Below are 17092 nucleotides of genomic sequence, written 5' to 3' on the forward strand. Positions count from 1 at the left end.
AAAGGTGCCTGAGTCCAGTAAAAGAACTGGTTTGCATTATTCATGAGGGAGAAAAGCTTTTTTTAAGCAAGTCAAACTCAGATTCTTAAATAAGTTGAACTTTCTAGTTTTACTGGACACCAGTACATTTTATTAATGACAGTAACACCCCACTGCCATGTCCTGCACTCTACGTTTTGCCTTGTCCTACTCTTCCTGATGTAAGCAGCTGTCAGACATCAGCAGGAGCTGCAGCATAAAAAATTAAGCAAAGGCCATACAAGGTGTAAAAACTTACTGTAGCTAGAATATGAGGTTGAATGCTTGAAGGCAGAATGAGTAGGATGCTATTTGTCAACACACCATTTAAAATGGGCCCATCCTCCCCGGCTCAGTCAGCCAGAGGGAGTTCAGGGATGGTCGAGAGTGAATGGGGACAGGGAGTGGCGAGAGCGAGAACAGAGAAGTGATTAAGAGGAATAAAGAACAATTTAGCATGTTCCTCCTCTGCACCAATGTTCAGGGAGGCGTTTCATCCCGCCAGCTATGGCCTATCTGCTACAGGTGTGTGTGAGTACTCAGCACTGCACCCTGTTGGCTGGGGGCAACACACACAGACTGGATAAATAATGGACATAGCCACCCTGACGTCACCCATTGGTTTGCCGACTGCCTTTTTGATGGCTTGAGTTCAGTAATTTGGTCATCGCCAGGTTGGTTATCTGTAACCAGAAGGAACTATATTTGGAAGAGAAGGTGGCACTGGAGGGCAGCGAGGGGTTGGCAAATGCCAAGTTAACATAGCTATACAGCAGGTCCAAGTGGCGGACCGCAGTCTGGATCCAGACCCAACTGCCATCGTCTCCAGACCCGGACCTATTTACAGTTTTGACAAGCGCATCTATTTTAACCTGCGCAGCTTTTTTGTCTTTGCGGTAGTGATTTGGGGGTCCAAGAAACTCGCAGACCAATGCATTCGTTGTAAATCATCACACGTGACACTACTCAGCCAATCAAATCTGTCACTCAGATTAACGTTGTGACTGACCCAGTGGGTGTGTGAGAATACAGATACAGACTGAAGAGCCACCCGACAGGAGAGTTACTCTCTCTCTCTCCCCCTCGTTCTCGCTCTCTCCAGCAGTCCGTCAGTGTATAGTGCGTCAAAATATGATTTACTTCATAGTCATTGCCTGTTTTAAAACTCACCATGACTCACCATGAGAAAAAGTCTAATGCAACTGCACGGCAAAACATAACATAAAATTTGGCAAACATGAAATAAAATATAAAGTGAATCCCCTTGTTATGGTCAAATCTTGATAATTCTGTCATTTGATTTCTGCATGGACAACATTAAACTACCAGTAGTACCAGACATTATATTATTTGTTTTCATTAACAAATAAAGACACTTCCATCACAAACTGGGGCATAAAATAAACCAAAAATACAGGAAATAAAGGTTTTGACACTTAAAATTTCGTGGGGGAGACCCCCCAGACCTCCCAACATACAAACACACACTATATTTCCTTACCAATATTGAAGTATTCATTATTATTTTTGTTAAATTATGAAAGCTCTGTGTAAAAGTTATAAGTGTTGTTTGTAAAAATGATTTAGCCTAATTGTATTTTCTTTATTGGATTTGACAGACGTTCAAAATGTATAAATGTATGGTACTGAGTCATAACGCAGGTCAGACATTATGACGTTCCGGACCTCCTAAATCTCCAAATGGACCTCTTTCAAGTTTAATTGATACCCCTACTATACAGTATGTCCTTGGCTTTTTTAAGCTAGCGAATGAGCTAGCTAACCATGTTTTTTTTCCACAGAATGAGACATAACTTGTTGTTATGTCATGCAAAACTTATCATGCAAAACTTGTTGCCTAAATCAAATTGAAAAAAGGGATTTATATAAAAATTCCCCACCTGTACAGTTGTTATTAATAGAGAAATGAGCTATGGAGACCAAAAAACATTTTTGTACTGGGCTGTAAAATGTTTAATTCTGCTGTAAAGCCAAGTTTTAATATGGGTTCTAATAGGGATCGACTCGCTTTTGGAGCCACTTGAGGATCTGCAATTTTTGACACCTTTGAGTTGGCTTCATTTCTCAGCCCTGGAGGTTGCCGCTTGGCTACACACCAAAGTGTGATGCCCAGAAGTGTCCTGAACACAGTTACGGCATACTTGAATTAGAAAATACAAGCTGAGGACGGGATCTCTGTGAATAAGGTCATCACTGCACACTTGTACTGGGTCAAAAGTGATTAAGTGGAATTATTGTATGAGTCTGGCATGTTATTTTGGATAATCGTAATCATTCTGCTTTAAGATAAAAAAATAAAAACATAAATGTTTCTAAATCTATCTACTTAACAGAATTTATGTTTTCTTTCTATTTTGTATTTTTAATTCCAGTCATTGAGGAATGTTTTTGTATTTTTACTGTGTATTGTGTAAGAATATTATGTCATCATGGTAACAGACTGTTTTCCGACTGACCTTTGGACTTGCAGCCTTGGTGGTATTAGGTGATTTTAAAGTAAACATGTCAAAGTATTAAAAGAGAAAAGACATGAATGCGCTGAATAATGTAATACATCTCATCTTACCAGAAATCTACTGTATCATAGTTAAAGTCAGAATGTAGCTAGTGAATCATTTGTGTCTTTGCACAGTAATGGCTGGAGTTATTCAGTGGGCTCTACAGCCTTATTTCCCTTTCATCTCTGTGATCATGAGATCATGAGATCTCCTGCTGGATTACACAAATTGAAACCCAGTTCACCTTAATAAGGGTCCTTCATACTGAAGATTATGATGGATTTTAGTCCACATCCACTGGGCGTCATATTGTAACTGGAAATTACGCGACACACACACCTGAGGGGCACACCTGACTGGTCTCAGCCACATAAGCTGATTATGCAGGGGAGGGACACAATTAACAGTAATCAATTTATACAACACATCTGTCGCTGCTAAGCAGACAGTAAGTGTACAGATGGAGATGGAGCGAGGGGTTACATAACAGCAAAGCCTCAGTCCACCTGACTTCTACTGTGGCTTTGTCAGTACCTCCACTGTGGACAACAATAGACAAACACACACTGTGGCGTCAAAGGACAACAGGGGAATATAGACGTGAGTGGCCGTGCAGGCAGCAATGAAAACAGCAGTCATAACGTAAGCTGAAAATTGAATTTTGGCCAAACTTACTGTAAGAATTGGCAGTTAGAACTCCGTGTCTGGGTGTAACAGACAGCTGGACAACCGACTACAAACAATGTGATAACTATAGAAACAATACGCAACAAGAATTAGGAAACAGGACAGGAAACAGCTTTGTGAGAGAACCCAATGAGATAACATTCCTGCTAACCTCACATGGAGCCTCAGGACAAACAAGTCCTCTTCAATCCAATTAGTGTGTTCGCGCCCTCAAACAGTACCTGAGCCTTGGTGAGGCCAGGGGTTTGGGAGCCAGACCTCTGCATACACACTGACCTGTCTGGGGCACTTTGGCCAGCAGCAACATCAGCCTCCTGTACTCCTGGTACTTCTTCTTCTTGGCCTCAGCCCTGCAACAAAGGAGGAGGAAAAGCAGTTAGGACATTTGTGTTATATAGATGTGCTATGGAAAAATCTATTTGACTTTCTGGGTGGTTTCTGAAAAGTTTCATTCCGGTTTTAAGTGTCAATGGACTTTGTAATGGTTTGAGCAACTAGCATGGCCATTAAAGCAGGCTGGTTGCATTTTATTTTTTACATATAAAAAACTAGATAAATTGTTAAAAAGAATTCCCTTGTTTTAATTTAGAAGTCTAAATTGTGGGATTAAAAACCTAGTCAGTCTCACATTGGTAAGGTAAGGAATGCAAATAGTCTTTCTCTTCCCACATGTCTGTGTCCCTGGTGCTTACAGTAAAGAATAATGTGTTACCAAGGGGAAGAGTAATGTGTTTGTGTGAGAGACAAAAAGTTTGAGCCCTGCTGTGGAGTAAAGGCTGTAGAAGAGGTGTCCAATTATCCCAAAGAGAGAAAAACACAGCCTGATGATGAGCATAACCCAGCCCGAGGCCAGTGAGGCAGATACAAAGAGAGAGAGAGAGAGAGAGAGAGGGAATCATTTTGTTTCTAATGTCACAGTGAAGTGGAGGAAAAACTGGCACACTAATATAACTTTTACAATCGTATAACCTCTGATGTGTGTGCACCTTCTGTTTGCACTATATTATAACGTATGCACATGTGCGAGCTGCAGGCTCAGGGTGTGGTAGCGTTTGTCCATACCATAAAAGTCCATAAAGATAAAACACTGTGTTCAATGAACTGAGAGAGAGAGGGAGCGAGAGACATACATATGGCAGTGATGGTAGTTGCGTAACAATTCAAACAGAAAAAGAAATAATTATTTCTATGTGAAAAGGAGATTCTATTACAAAAAGAGTAAGTAAGTAGAACTAAGAGGAACTTCATGTGTGTTCCTGCATGCAGGTGTGAGCACTCACTGGAGTTCGCAGCAGTATTTCTGCAGCAGGAAGTTGGACAGCTCTTGGAGGATTGGCTGGCTGTGCAGGGCGACAAACTGTTCCCGACAGACCTGACAGGCAGAGAGAAGAGGGGTTTGAGTTACTCTGGCCCCAAAACTTGACCCACCGGACTTTCCTGGCCAGTTGTCCAGGTAAGAGATGGAGAGGAATAATGAGGACACCAAATGAAGAGAGAGAGCAACATCAGGCTATCACCAAATATGGAGAGAGCTATCGTCTGCAAAGAAAAAAGGTAGAATGTAAAATGGAGGGTATGGAGATGATTTTCTTTCAGTCCAATCCGACTAAAAAGAAGTGCTATTATTTTCTGTGTTGATTGCAGGCTATACATTTTTTTCCCACGACATGCCCTACACTGGGGTCAGAAAACATGTTGCTACAAAGTAATCATACTTAAAGATAAAATCCCAAAAATGTCAGTTTCGTGCTCTTGAGCGCCTCCCACCGGCAATAATCGGTAATTACAGTTAAGCAGACGTTGAAGTTGTATCTGTAGTCATAGATCTTTTCTTTGTTTGTTCAGCCATAGATTACTGTTTACTCGCAATGCTTACAGAAACCGGAAGTGCAGCCGCTTAGCTCCGCCTACCCTCTCTGGCAGACCAACCACTGCTGGGTGATGGAAAACGCGTCACTAACCGCTTGTGATTTTTTCCGCGAATGTCGCCACAGACACCCAGTCCATAATAATACTATATACTGCAAATGCAAAGGCTTTCATCAGTGGGCCATAGGCTCAATCACCATTGTGTTACCTCATTCGGTGATAGATAGTGACTTAACAGACACTTATTTAAATGAAAAAGTTCGAGATTGTTCAAATAAATACATATATAGACATTTTAGACATACATGCTAAAAAAACCCTCATTCCGTTCATTTTTGGGGGGAAACTTGTATGTGACACATCTAGCAACTGACTAGCTAAACAGCAGTTTGTAGGTAGCAAAGGGCTGAGCAAGCAAAATAAACTGTAAAAGATTCCCTCAAAGGCAACAAGTTTTTTTAGATCAAATTCTGCATAAAATGTTGATATAATTGTAATAAAATCTTTAAAAAAATATAAAAGGGCATTAAGATAAAAAGCTGGTGGCCGTGCAATCAACAGCAAACAGGGAGGTTTTACTCTTGAAATGTTAAAATGTCATGGATTACTTTTGTAGTTTCTGCAGTTTAAAGAACAAAAACATGAGCTTCTCATAAGCTCGAAGCTATTCTGGTTTGTTTTCTACCCAAAGTGTGCACGCATCTAATAACAACAACTTGGAAACGCGTCTTTCTGAAAGCCTGTCCAGGAAGGACCCTGCTTCTGACCCAGTGCATGCTGGAATAGGCTCCAGCCTTCTGTAACTCTGAACTGGATGGGCAGTTCAGAAAGTGGGAGGATGGGGTATGAAAGGAAGAATCAGTGACCTGTACGGGTTAGAGAGGGCTTTGCCAGGGAAATATCACTAATGTGTAAGCAGCAGCAAAGGCAGAGGTCTGAAATCATTGCACTGCTACCTGTTGCTATGTGGCTTGAATTGTGCGACGTGGCTCAATCTGACCACTTTGTTTGTGCACACACAGCTGTCTCTTTTCAGCACACACAGAATGGACAGCTAGCAGATCGTTAGGAGATATTTGCTGCATTTGACAGTTGCTACCTTATTGGAAGAAGACCACACTTATATAATAAGGACCTTCTTCTGCTTCGATATTTAATATCCCTCCTCTGCTGCTGTGTTTAATTACCTGTGTAATGAGGAAGGTGTACACCAACATATCCAGAGAATATGAGAGGACATAAATGTACTGAGCGGGAACTGCCTCATTGATTATACCTCCTCTGAGATTGGATGAAGACATTAAGCTGTGCCTGTGCTCTGGAGCTACAGATATGGAACATTTGGACTTTATGGTAATTTTGTCCATTTTATTTTACGCTGTGTCACAGCTGGGCCTGTTGACAAGCTAGTTTCATCATGCAGGGGCAAACAGTCATTTATTGAGCACAAGAGGCTCTGTCAGATTGTGCTACCTGCAGCTAGAAGCCTGTAAGCTACTTACAGTATGTTGTTTGTTTTACTGGCTTCACAAAGCTGATGCTTCTGTCTAATCAGCATTGCGAGAAATAACTTTTTATCACCTTTAAAATAACCAAAACAAGCCCAGTTCTAAGTGCTTTCAAAAACAAACATTAGGGAAAAAATAAAGTAAAAAGAAGCCTGGATGTAAAAACAAGTGAGAGACAGAGGAAATGAATCATATGAGCCAGCTTGAACTTCAATTACTCAGCAAGAAAAGAAGACATCTAAACCCACGGTGATACATGATCTGACTTCTCTGAAAAAAGGGCTGCATGCTATTGGAAAAACTGACATAATATCCGTAATATCCATAAGATCCGTCTCCTGCGCGTTCCGTGTGCGCCGCGACCTCCGGTGTCCCATTCAAGTCAATGATAGTGATTTCACAGCACGCGCCGCGGTCCGTCTCCGGCGCGTCCCAGAAGCGTGTCTCCGCTCTGCTCTGCTAAAGATACGCGGCGAGTCAATTTTTGACGGAGGCCGCTTCAAACACGCGTCAAGCTCAACAGAGCAGATCGTTCCAAACAGGAAGTCACACACGAAAGCAGCATACAGCATCCAGTCATTTCAAAATAAAACACCATGTTCAGAGGAGACGGATCCTGTGGGATCGAGGGGTAACAGAGCGTCCGCCTCGGATGGCACCAATGTGGCGTGCTTATTTACAGCTCAGCACTCTGCGCTCTCATGAGGAGCTGCACTGATGTGATAACTAACTGACTTCTCCTGTAGATTAGTCATGGAAAAGGAGAAATTGGGGAGTTTCCGTTTTACACTGAGCAACAATAAAGTAGCAGCTTGAAGTGTTTCACTTAATTTCGCTTCGCAATCACACCTCCTGCAATGTGACTATTGCACATGCGCACATCGCAATTGTTAAACGAAATATCGTGCAGCCATATCTGAAAAGATGAAACAAGGTTGCACAGTAAGTTGATACCTTGTTCATCGTGTCCACAGTGAGGGCGTGGGTCCAGAAACAGTCGTGAACTGAGACGAATGTCAGGCCAGCACTGAGGGAGAGAGAGAGAGAGAGAGAGAGAGAGAGTGAGAGAGAGAGTGAGAGAGAGAGAGAGAGAGAGAGAGAGAGAAAAGCAGGAAGAAAAGAAAAAAGGTAGAAAATCAGTAGACTCTAACAAAAGGTGTAATACTAATAAACAAAAGCTGACTTTCATTCACAAAGCTCAGTGGGAGTTCCATCATGAATTATCACACATGTCAGGAGACCTACTCTGTGAGACCATAGTACAATGCATACCATACTCTGCACAGCTGAGGTGATAATTGCGTTCAACATGCGACGGTATATTCTCAAAGCCATATAAGGTCATGCATATATTATTATTAACTACCTTCAGAGAAGCAACTCCATATAGGCAGCAGGAGATAAAATGAATGTGTATGTAATTGGAGGTGTTGAAGATGTTGAGTGATACCTGTAGCAGTGGAGAGAAGTCAGCATCATGTGTGTGGAGTCCAGAGAGTGGATGAAGTTCGGAGGGAAGGCATTCTTCTGCTTGACTGTGTCTGGTCTCCTGAGAACAGACAGAAAGACAAGAAAAGACATAAAAAACACTGTTGTACTTTCTGTAATGTTACCTGGACTTTTTCTGCTTACATTACACTTTTACTTGATTACTAATAAAAATGGAAGGTTTGAGCAGAGTTATCTCTATAGTCTGAAGTTGCCTCACTATAAACTATTATTTGAGCTATAATAATAACAAAGTTACTGTGGAGACATCTGGCTGTAACGTAGGGAAAGGACGTACGTGTGGGCTACCAGGCCACTTTTTGCCATCTTTGTTTTTTAATCACACATTTTCCTTCTACTTTTAATACAAACCTTTCAATTAGATTAAATGTAGAGATTTTTGTACAAAATGAGCGATTATAAAAGGGGCAAACAAGTTCGCAGAGCCGGGAAGCTAGCATCGTTTGCAGCTAACAACCCTCTGCTAATGACAAGACAGTTATTGTAAAAATAGAACAATATATAACGTTTTAAACAATGTTTTACTGAGCATTATCATCCTGACACCAATATGAATCTGTGATTTCATTTACTTGCAATGTTATCTAAATACTTGTATTTTTAAGATATTGTTTTGGTCAGGGCGAAAAGCAGATAAGAACGCGTTCATCAAACATGAGGTGTTACATGTCTGTGAAGGGTAGTGAGTGCATCCGTAACACGAGGAAGTGGCTTAACAAAGAATACACAATATGGACCTGTAGTTAAAATATTGCGCTGTAGAGAACTGTTGACATGCAACCACACTCTCACAGCCGCCATGTTAGATAAGGAGTGGGTTTACTTGATAGATATTCATAAATCAAAGCAAAACATGATGCTAAATGAGCAAAACGACCCCAAATTCAAGATGGGCCTACAAAAATATAACAATGTTTTTAATGAGAATTTTGATATATAACAGGATGTCAAAACGAAAGGAAAACATCTTTTGTTGTTTCAAATGGTAAACAAACCACTGAATAGCTACTTTCTCGTCTTCTGACCACTAGAGGCGCTTTACACTACATGCCAGCATTTGCTCTTTCACATACACATTTGTACACTAATGATATATTATCATTTTTATTCATTCACACACATTCATTCCCGGTGGCTATACCTTGGGAGCAACTTGTCCGGTTCAGTGTCCTGCCCAAGAAGGACCTGGGGATCGAACCACTGACATTCCAATTGAAAGGCAACACACTCTTTCTCTGAGCCACAATGTAATTACTTGTTAATTACTTGGATTTGGATAGGTTTGCTTTGGTTTTGGTAGGCAGGTTTTGTTACATTAGGATGGAGCTAAGCTAGTTTTTTCTTGGCTGCAGTTTAATATTAAATATCAAATGTGGAGGCAGTATCCATGTGCTCATCTAACTTGCTGCCAGACAGTGAAAAGGCATGCATAAATAAATAATGAACTATTGATTTAACACAAAGACACAGACTTAAAAATTGGAAAGTGGATTTGAAGTTTGTTTTGACTGCTTTATGGGAAGTCTTACTTATTGACTAATATTCCAGTCTATCTTAATCTCTCTCAAAAAAAAAAGTGGAGGATTTCCCGGTTTTCCATTGAAGCCATAATACATCTATTTGCCTTGTTCATAAAAGTTAACACTGTTAAAATATCCTCTCATCACATACTGTGGTTCTTGGTGTCAGCCTGTCAGCTACATGGCCTGATGCCCTTACACACACTGGAGCATAAAGCTAAATGGATACGACATAAGCATGTTTCATTTGGTCAAGCTTGTCTGAGCAGCAGCTGTAAATGAGGGGGGCGGGACTTGTCAATTGTGTACATGGATATCAACATCAATTTATATATTCTGCTATGTGACGAACATGTAAGCAATTGTCAATATGACAGCATGTAAATAAAGAGGAATTACACAACAGAAACAGTACATGGTAATATAAATGCAGTGCTGCTGCTACTGATGATGGAACTGGCAGTTAAAAAAACCATCCTGCCAATCTGTCTGTATCCCCATGTTCCCATTACCCTGAGCCTGTGCCATTCAAATCCTCTGGGCTGCCACAGACCAGAACGCACTTCTAATGGGAATGCAGGCAGAGCGGAGAGAGCTTGGACCGAGCTAAAACACACACACACGCGCACACACAGAGACACACAGCCACACGCTGCTCGTCTGTCAGTCTCGTTATCCTTCTGTCCATTTTATTTTTGGCTTGGAAATGTCAGACTTTTATCAGAGTGCTTTTAGTTCTGCATTTTTGGGCTTCAGCTGAAAAACATAACATTCCTGGAAATGTATTTGCAAGCACACCGGGCTGTCTACACTAAGAACAAGACGTTCTTTCTCTTTCATTTCCCTTTGTCTCACACCTACGCTCACACACGAAACAAATATGGCACCTTGAAATCCCAGGGGCCGGACTGTCAGGAAAGGTGCACAGTCAGTACTCTGAGGGTTAGAGACCACAGCTCTCCTAAGTGTAACTGTTCTCCCAAAAGAGCTGACTGTTCTCTTCACATCATTAGACGCACTGAGTTGGCAAAGGGTGCAGCATTTAATGTTTGTTTTTGGATAATGAGCACCTTTAAAGACGACTGTTACAGAGAAAAAAGCAAGAAAAAAGGGGACTTGAAGGTTGTCAGTTCTCCGTCTGGGACTACATTTACATATTCAGACGCTGGACGAGCTCTTTTTAGGATCTTTAATCACAGTGAGTGCAATTGTGTGTGCTCAGAGTGTCTCTGCAGAGAGAGAAGACGAGGAAAATCAGCCGAAGTTTAACTCCGAATGTCGGCGTGTGAAACCCTGATGCATTTTCTGACAGCGCATTTCAATTTTCAGGCAAGACGGCCTTTAAGGGGCATCCTGCCCTCTCTTTCCTCCCTCCAACTCTCTTCATTGCTGCCTCTTCCTCTGCTCTGGCTGGCTTCTCGGTATTCACACTGCTGGATCTGTGGTATACTGTAGATGTCAGACTGAGGAGGACGGCTGTCAGTCTCTGTCATATCTCTGTCTCCAGCGCGCTCACTCCGTCTACCCACGACTCTGCTTCGCTGTCTCTCATTCTGTCTCTTTATGTCCTCTTCTCACCTCCATCACCCTTTCTATTTTAAACTTCAGCAACACATTCTGCTCTCGCCTACCCAAAATAGCAGTCATTCACACATCTCAAGCTAGCACTTATACACAGAAAAACAATACATTTATTCTCCTCTTTATCCTAAAAAAGTCAAATATCATCAAAGTGGACTGCCAGTCAGTAAATCACAGGTGCAAATGGAGCCACTTCTTGTGTTATAATGTGTTAAATATATTCACACAGTTAAAATCTCCTCTGCTAAACCTGTAAGCATTAAAAGGACTAAGCTTCACTGACATTTGTTATGTTCTGGTCTTTGTCGCAGGTTCTCATCTAAAAACTTAACCGAACAAGCAAATTCTAAGCAAAGATTATGAGTAAGTGTTTTTACTGATTTAACCCTTTATTTTTTTGCCAATCATGAAACCTTTTCTATGTTTAATCCTTCTTTCTTTCTTTCTTTCTTTCTTTCTCAGACCAAAGGCTTCTGGGCAAAAAAGTTTTAACTACTTTTTGGAACTACTTTCTCTCCATTCTATGATTCAATTTTCTCACTCAGAAACTGGAAGTCCAAACCTAAGCTTTCAAAGTAATTTCTTCTGATGGCATTTCCTACTTTTTGACAAATGTAGACTTACATCCAAGTTTCAGTCGGCAATTAAAATCATAATATCCACTGGAGACGGCGCTTTTGTGGAGCCGACGTTCTTAGAAATGTAAGCTAATTGCCCCAAGAGAGCTCTACTTTCTACTTCCATCCACCTCTCAAAGCTTAACAGACAGTTGCTAAGCGGCCCAAAACAAAAGTTTGCAAACTAAGTGATCAAAAGACAAAAGAAGATGCTCCGCTCACTAAAATGACATTTCAGCTAGAAATGGTTACGAGCTTTATGGGAGAATAAAGAGGTAGCATAATATCTGCTGTGGGTCAGAGAGACACAGAGAAACAGTATAAGCTGCAGACTTACTCTTTGGCGTCATGGCTGATCTGGAGGTTGATATGTTGTATGGTACTCTTCAGCTGCAGAGGAAAGACAAAGACATAAATGAGAGGGTTAACTTCAAAATCAAATCCACCATGCTGATAGTGAACGAAGGAAATAAAATCACATTTTAGAAAGTTGAACCAAGGAACGCTTGTCATCTTTGCTTAAAAATGTCAATATCAATTTATTGATTATTGAAATAGTTGTGGAGCACATTTAGAGGTGTATGTTTTCAGTTTCTCTTCAAGAGACTTTAAGGACAAAGTGAAACATGTGGTTCATGATCACAAAATCAACACCACAGAACCATATCTAAAATGTACCTGTACGAGAATGTACGAGTATTAGGGCCACATTAAAGACGAAAAAAATTGAGATTACGAGAATAAAGTCATAAGAGAAGAAAGTCATAGTATTATGAGAATACATTTGTTATATAATGGAAAAAAAATCATTATATTATGAGAATAAAGTCGTAATATCACGAGAATAAGTCGTAAATCTATGAGAATAAAGTCATAATTTTAGGCTACTGTTAGCTTATATGTTATTATGAAGTGGGATATCGGAAGAGCAGCCAACAGCCCGCGCTACAATGAGGAATGTCTGACGTATAACTTCACAGTGAGCATCTTGTGAAGTTATGCTTGTAAATGATTGCACAGGAGGCTTAATACAACTTTAGTCGGAGCTGTATTTATTGAACACACCCGGTAGCATGGAAGCCTAGCATACATCTACCTCGCAAGAACATGCAAGATCCCGTAACGCGCAAGCACATCACACAGCTTTACATGACAGTACAGGTTTCACAAATAGGAAATACTTTATTTGAGTTTATTTGAAAATGACTCCTGATTTTAGTGATTGCAGCGCAGGCAGCTGACAGCTCTTGTGATATTCCCTGGCCCAAAATTATGGCTTTTTTCCTCATAAAATTACAATGTATCCATCCATCTATTATCTTCCGCTTATCCGGGGCCGGGTCGCGGTGGCAGCCTACTCAGCAAGGTGACCCAGGCGTCCCTCTCCCCAGCAACATTTTCCAGTTCCTCCTGGGGGATTCCGAGGCGTTCCCAGGCCAGACGGGATATATAATCCCTCCAGCTAGCTCTGGGTCTGCCCCGGGGTCTCCTCCCAGTTGGACGTGCCCGGAAAACCTCCAAAGGGAGGCGCCCAGGAGGCAGGAGGCATCCTAACCAGATGCCGGAACCACCTCAACTGGCTCCTTTCGACGCGAAGGAGAAGCGGCTCTACTCCGAGCTCCCCCTGGATCTCCGAGCTCCTGACCCTATCTCTAAGGCTGAGCCCAGACACCCTCCGAAGGAAACTCATTTCGGCAGCCTGTATCCGCGATCTCATTCTTTCGGTCACTACCCAAAGCTCATAACCATAGGTGAGGGTGGGAGCGTAATGGTAAATCGAAAGCTTTGCCTTCAGGCTCAGCTCCCTCTTCACCACCACAGTCCGGTACGCCTGCATTACTGCTGATGCTGCACCGATCCGCCTGTCAATCTCACGATCCAAGACCCGAAAATACTTGAACTCCTTTGCTTAAGGCAAAAAAATTACCATGTATTCTCGTGTCATTACAACTTTATTCTTATAATTTCAGATGTTATTTTCTTTAATGTGGCCCTAATACTCCATTGTATCAGAAATGAATTACTGCACTAAGGGACATTTCCAAAAAGCTAAACAAATGAGCATCCTATGTGTGCATTTAATAGCAGTGCTGGTCAAGGTGGATCTTTTCTAAAAAGAGAGAGAGCTGCATTGTATTACAATTTGCTTGCATGGTGCTCATTAGGCGCTTTGAATTGTTTTAGCTTAAAATGTCTCCTAAGAAGTTTTTAGATCCAAGAGGCAAGAGGATGAGACAGTTTACAGGGACGCACTTACACCACAGACAGGACAGAGATGACAAAGAGAGCCAGACTGAAAACACAGCAATATCATACCGCAGCCTTAAAATGATCCTATTTTACCAAAAACTATTGTAGATATAAAGAAACAAATGAGAAAGGGTCAAAATATCACACTGAATTGCAAAATGATGGCCTGTGCACCATATTAATGACACAACACGGAGGTCCTGTCCTTTGAACAAGACGGCAATTGTATGCTTCACACAACGGAGTCAGTCGCAGCCCACCACACAATCATAACTTCCGTTATTACCCTTCAAAACAAAAGCACCATATCGCTGCACTCGCGCAGAGATGCAATGAGTGACAGATGCATCGCTGAACTGTTATTGTGGGTTTCTTTGAAGGGGCAAAATGATCGTACATTCAGCCTTTTTTGGCGTCATTGATCGTATATCATACAGAGGGCAGAAATATCATACAAATACCATGGTTATCTGGCCACACTGAGAGGCAGGGAAAGATGTATAGAGAAAGAGTCGAAATCAAGAACAGGAAAGGTCCCAGCAGTAAAAGAGTATGTCACACAATTACAGCTTACTATAAGTAGGTGCTAATCAATCACAGTGATTCATGACTCCATGAGATTTAATTAATGAAGAAAATCTGGAAAGGAGTTCGATGATGAAGAGCGCAAATGAACATCAAATTACACTTTCTCTACTTTCTCTTCAGGTAACAACTTCACAGAGTAACTGGTACATGATAATATCATTACGTTACTAATGGCCAACCATCAGTGGAAAAGGAAGGATAAATTAAGCACAGCATGCAATTAGCCAGTCTATGCACACTAAGAGACTCTCAGGCAGATACCTCCTTTTGATCTCAGCTGCTCTCTTCATACCGTCATGTTTTTTTACACACTCTCTAAGACCAACACTAAAGCCTTCAGTTCCTATTGGAGGGAAGACTTAGCGCTTTAATCTTCTGAGCCTTGAGGGTCCCTTCAATCAGCCGTGCCAAGGCATCCGTGGCAGGGCAGTTTTTCCCTGACCCTTGGATGCACGCCTGGGTGGCAACGACGGGCGACTATCAGGGAAGAGATATGAGAGGCAGCAGGCGGCTAACTCCTCGTCAATGCGAGCACTTTGCATTAGTCTGTTTACCTTGCTTTCAGCCTACACTAATGTATCTGAGAATCTCTGTCTGTTGCTCTTCATGAACACATTTTCATTTTTCATTGATGGAAAGCAGCTTTGATGCAGAAATGTTTGCCATCACAATAAAATCATATTCAGAGTGCTGCAAACAATTAGGTCCATCTGTACTCCAAATTATATATTGTATACAGCTATTATACATCATAACTCTTAGTTAATGAAAAGGATCTTCCCACAGTAATATGTATGAACAGAAAATGTGTTTGTTTGTTCCGTTATTGGCTGCACATGAGGACAAAATGTATTTTTCGGCACAATACAAGGAACTACATCACAAATAAGCAAACTAAAGAAACTAATCAATTCATATTGTACAGCCTGGCAGCTCAGAGGTTCACTGAGCCAAATGGATGGATCAACTGTTAACTGACAAGTCGTCAATGTTCGTTGCTAAATGAGGTATTAAGATTACACTTCTTTATAGTCAATAATAGTGGTGCAACAGATCACAATTGATCCGTGAACCCTACAGATCACCCTCCAGTGGTTCAGCACGCATGTGATCCGCCAACCGACGCAAAGTTTAACATCATGGTGTAAATACAGTTATACTGCCGCCAGATCCCTGCACAGAGTAACCATGAAATGTTTACTCTGATGTACAATCATTAGAGTTAATAGGATGTTGTGGACACTGACGATCATGTATCGATGCAGTGACAGAACACAAACATTAGCTTAGCAGCTGCTGCAGCGCTAGCTTCACCTAGCGTTTTTTTAAAAGCACTTCCTAAATAAAGAGGGAGTTCAGCTCTGCTTAAATTAGTTATTGAAAGGTAGCAACGTGAAGTTACAAAGAAATTGAGGATGCACCAGGAATCGTTGTGAAATTAAAGGAGCAGTTCACCCCTGTAAAAAGCCGCTGTCAGTCAAAGCTGGAGTTCTCTGAAATTGATAGAAGCAATAATATTTGAAATTGGCGCCATAGCTGTGGAAAAAGTTGTACAAACAGCTCGTGGTTTAGCCCATTCTACATTCCTACAACACCCAGTGTGCATTGCGCCCCTCCCTCTGAAAGGAACGGCCCAGCGAGAGACGCGGAGGTGAAATACTACTGTTTGCGATTCAGGCAATGGCTCAGAGCGGTACAGAATCCGAAATATAACCAGAATATACCGGTGGATTGTTTAAAAAATCTTCAGGTCTGCAGTCTACATTTCAAACCTGACGATTTTGAACGAGACATGACATTGGAGGCGGGAGAGTGTAGTTTAGCAAGCTCCCTGGCCTCCACCAGATGACCTGTTTCACGTAGTCTGGCGGAGGTTTTTCAGGACCCATTGGAGAAGCGGATAGCGTCCTCCAAAGGCACAGAGCCAAATAGTATTTTTTTCCTACCATAATGGCATTAGCTCCCCATAACAGTGCGATAGGACTGAGGCTGAAAATTGGCGAACTAGCCCTTTAACATTTACAGTGACACTTAAGGGTACAGGAGGAGGGCAAGAGTTATATTAAATATCTATTTTCTATTTTTTTTTTTGCTGATCTGACAAATGATCTGATCCGGGACTGAAAACCATGAAACAATCCGAAACGTGAGTTTTGTGATCCGTTGCACGTTGCTCCCTAGTCCAAATAACATCTGCAAACAAGAGCACGAGATACTACAGCATGACCACTGCCATTCTGAGATGCCTTTAATAATCATGTTTAGTTCTAATGTACAGCCCTTTTATTCAAACTTGATTGCTTCTCTGTGGGATGATCATTGAGGAAAACGAGGCCCTTTGAACTACACATCCCTCCTCAATGCAAACTATACTCATTCCATGCTCTTTGCAAATCTTAAATGAACGAGCTGGGAAACAGATATTT

General features: G+C 41.5%; 1 protein-coding gene across 1 annotated transcript in view; it reads right to left on the reverse strand.

Moving 5' to 3' along the window:
* Window positions 1–17092, reverse strand: part of polrmt (polymerase (RNA) mitochondrial (DNA directed)) — a 65051-nt gene that overhangs the window by 2695 nt on the left and 45264 nt on the right. The window contains exons 16-20 of the mRNA XM_069679706.1: window positions 12166–12218; window positions 8052–8150; window positions 7556–7628; window positions 4505–4596; window positions 3501–3574 (exon numbers count right to left, since the gene is read on the reverse strand). Of these exons, the coding sequence (XP_069535807.1) occupies window positions 3501–3574; window positions 4505–4596; window positions 7556–7628; window positions 8052–8150; window positions 12166–12218 (391 nt within the window). The remainder of the gene's footprint in view (window positions 1–3500; window positions 3575–4504; window positions 4597–7555; window positions 7629–8051; window positions 8151–12165; window positions 12219–17092) is intronic.

This window comes from Semicossyphus pulcher, unplaced genomic scaffold, assembly GCF_022749685.1.
Source record: "Semicossyphus pulcher isolate SPU_LCO1_2020_fin unplaced genomic scaffold, fSemPul1.0.p SCAF_4, whole genome shotgun sequence".
In the NCBI taxonomy this organism is placed as follows: Eukaryota; Metazoa; Chordata; class Actinopteri; order Labriformes; family Labridae; genus Semicossyphus; species Semicossyphus pulcher.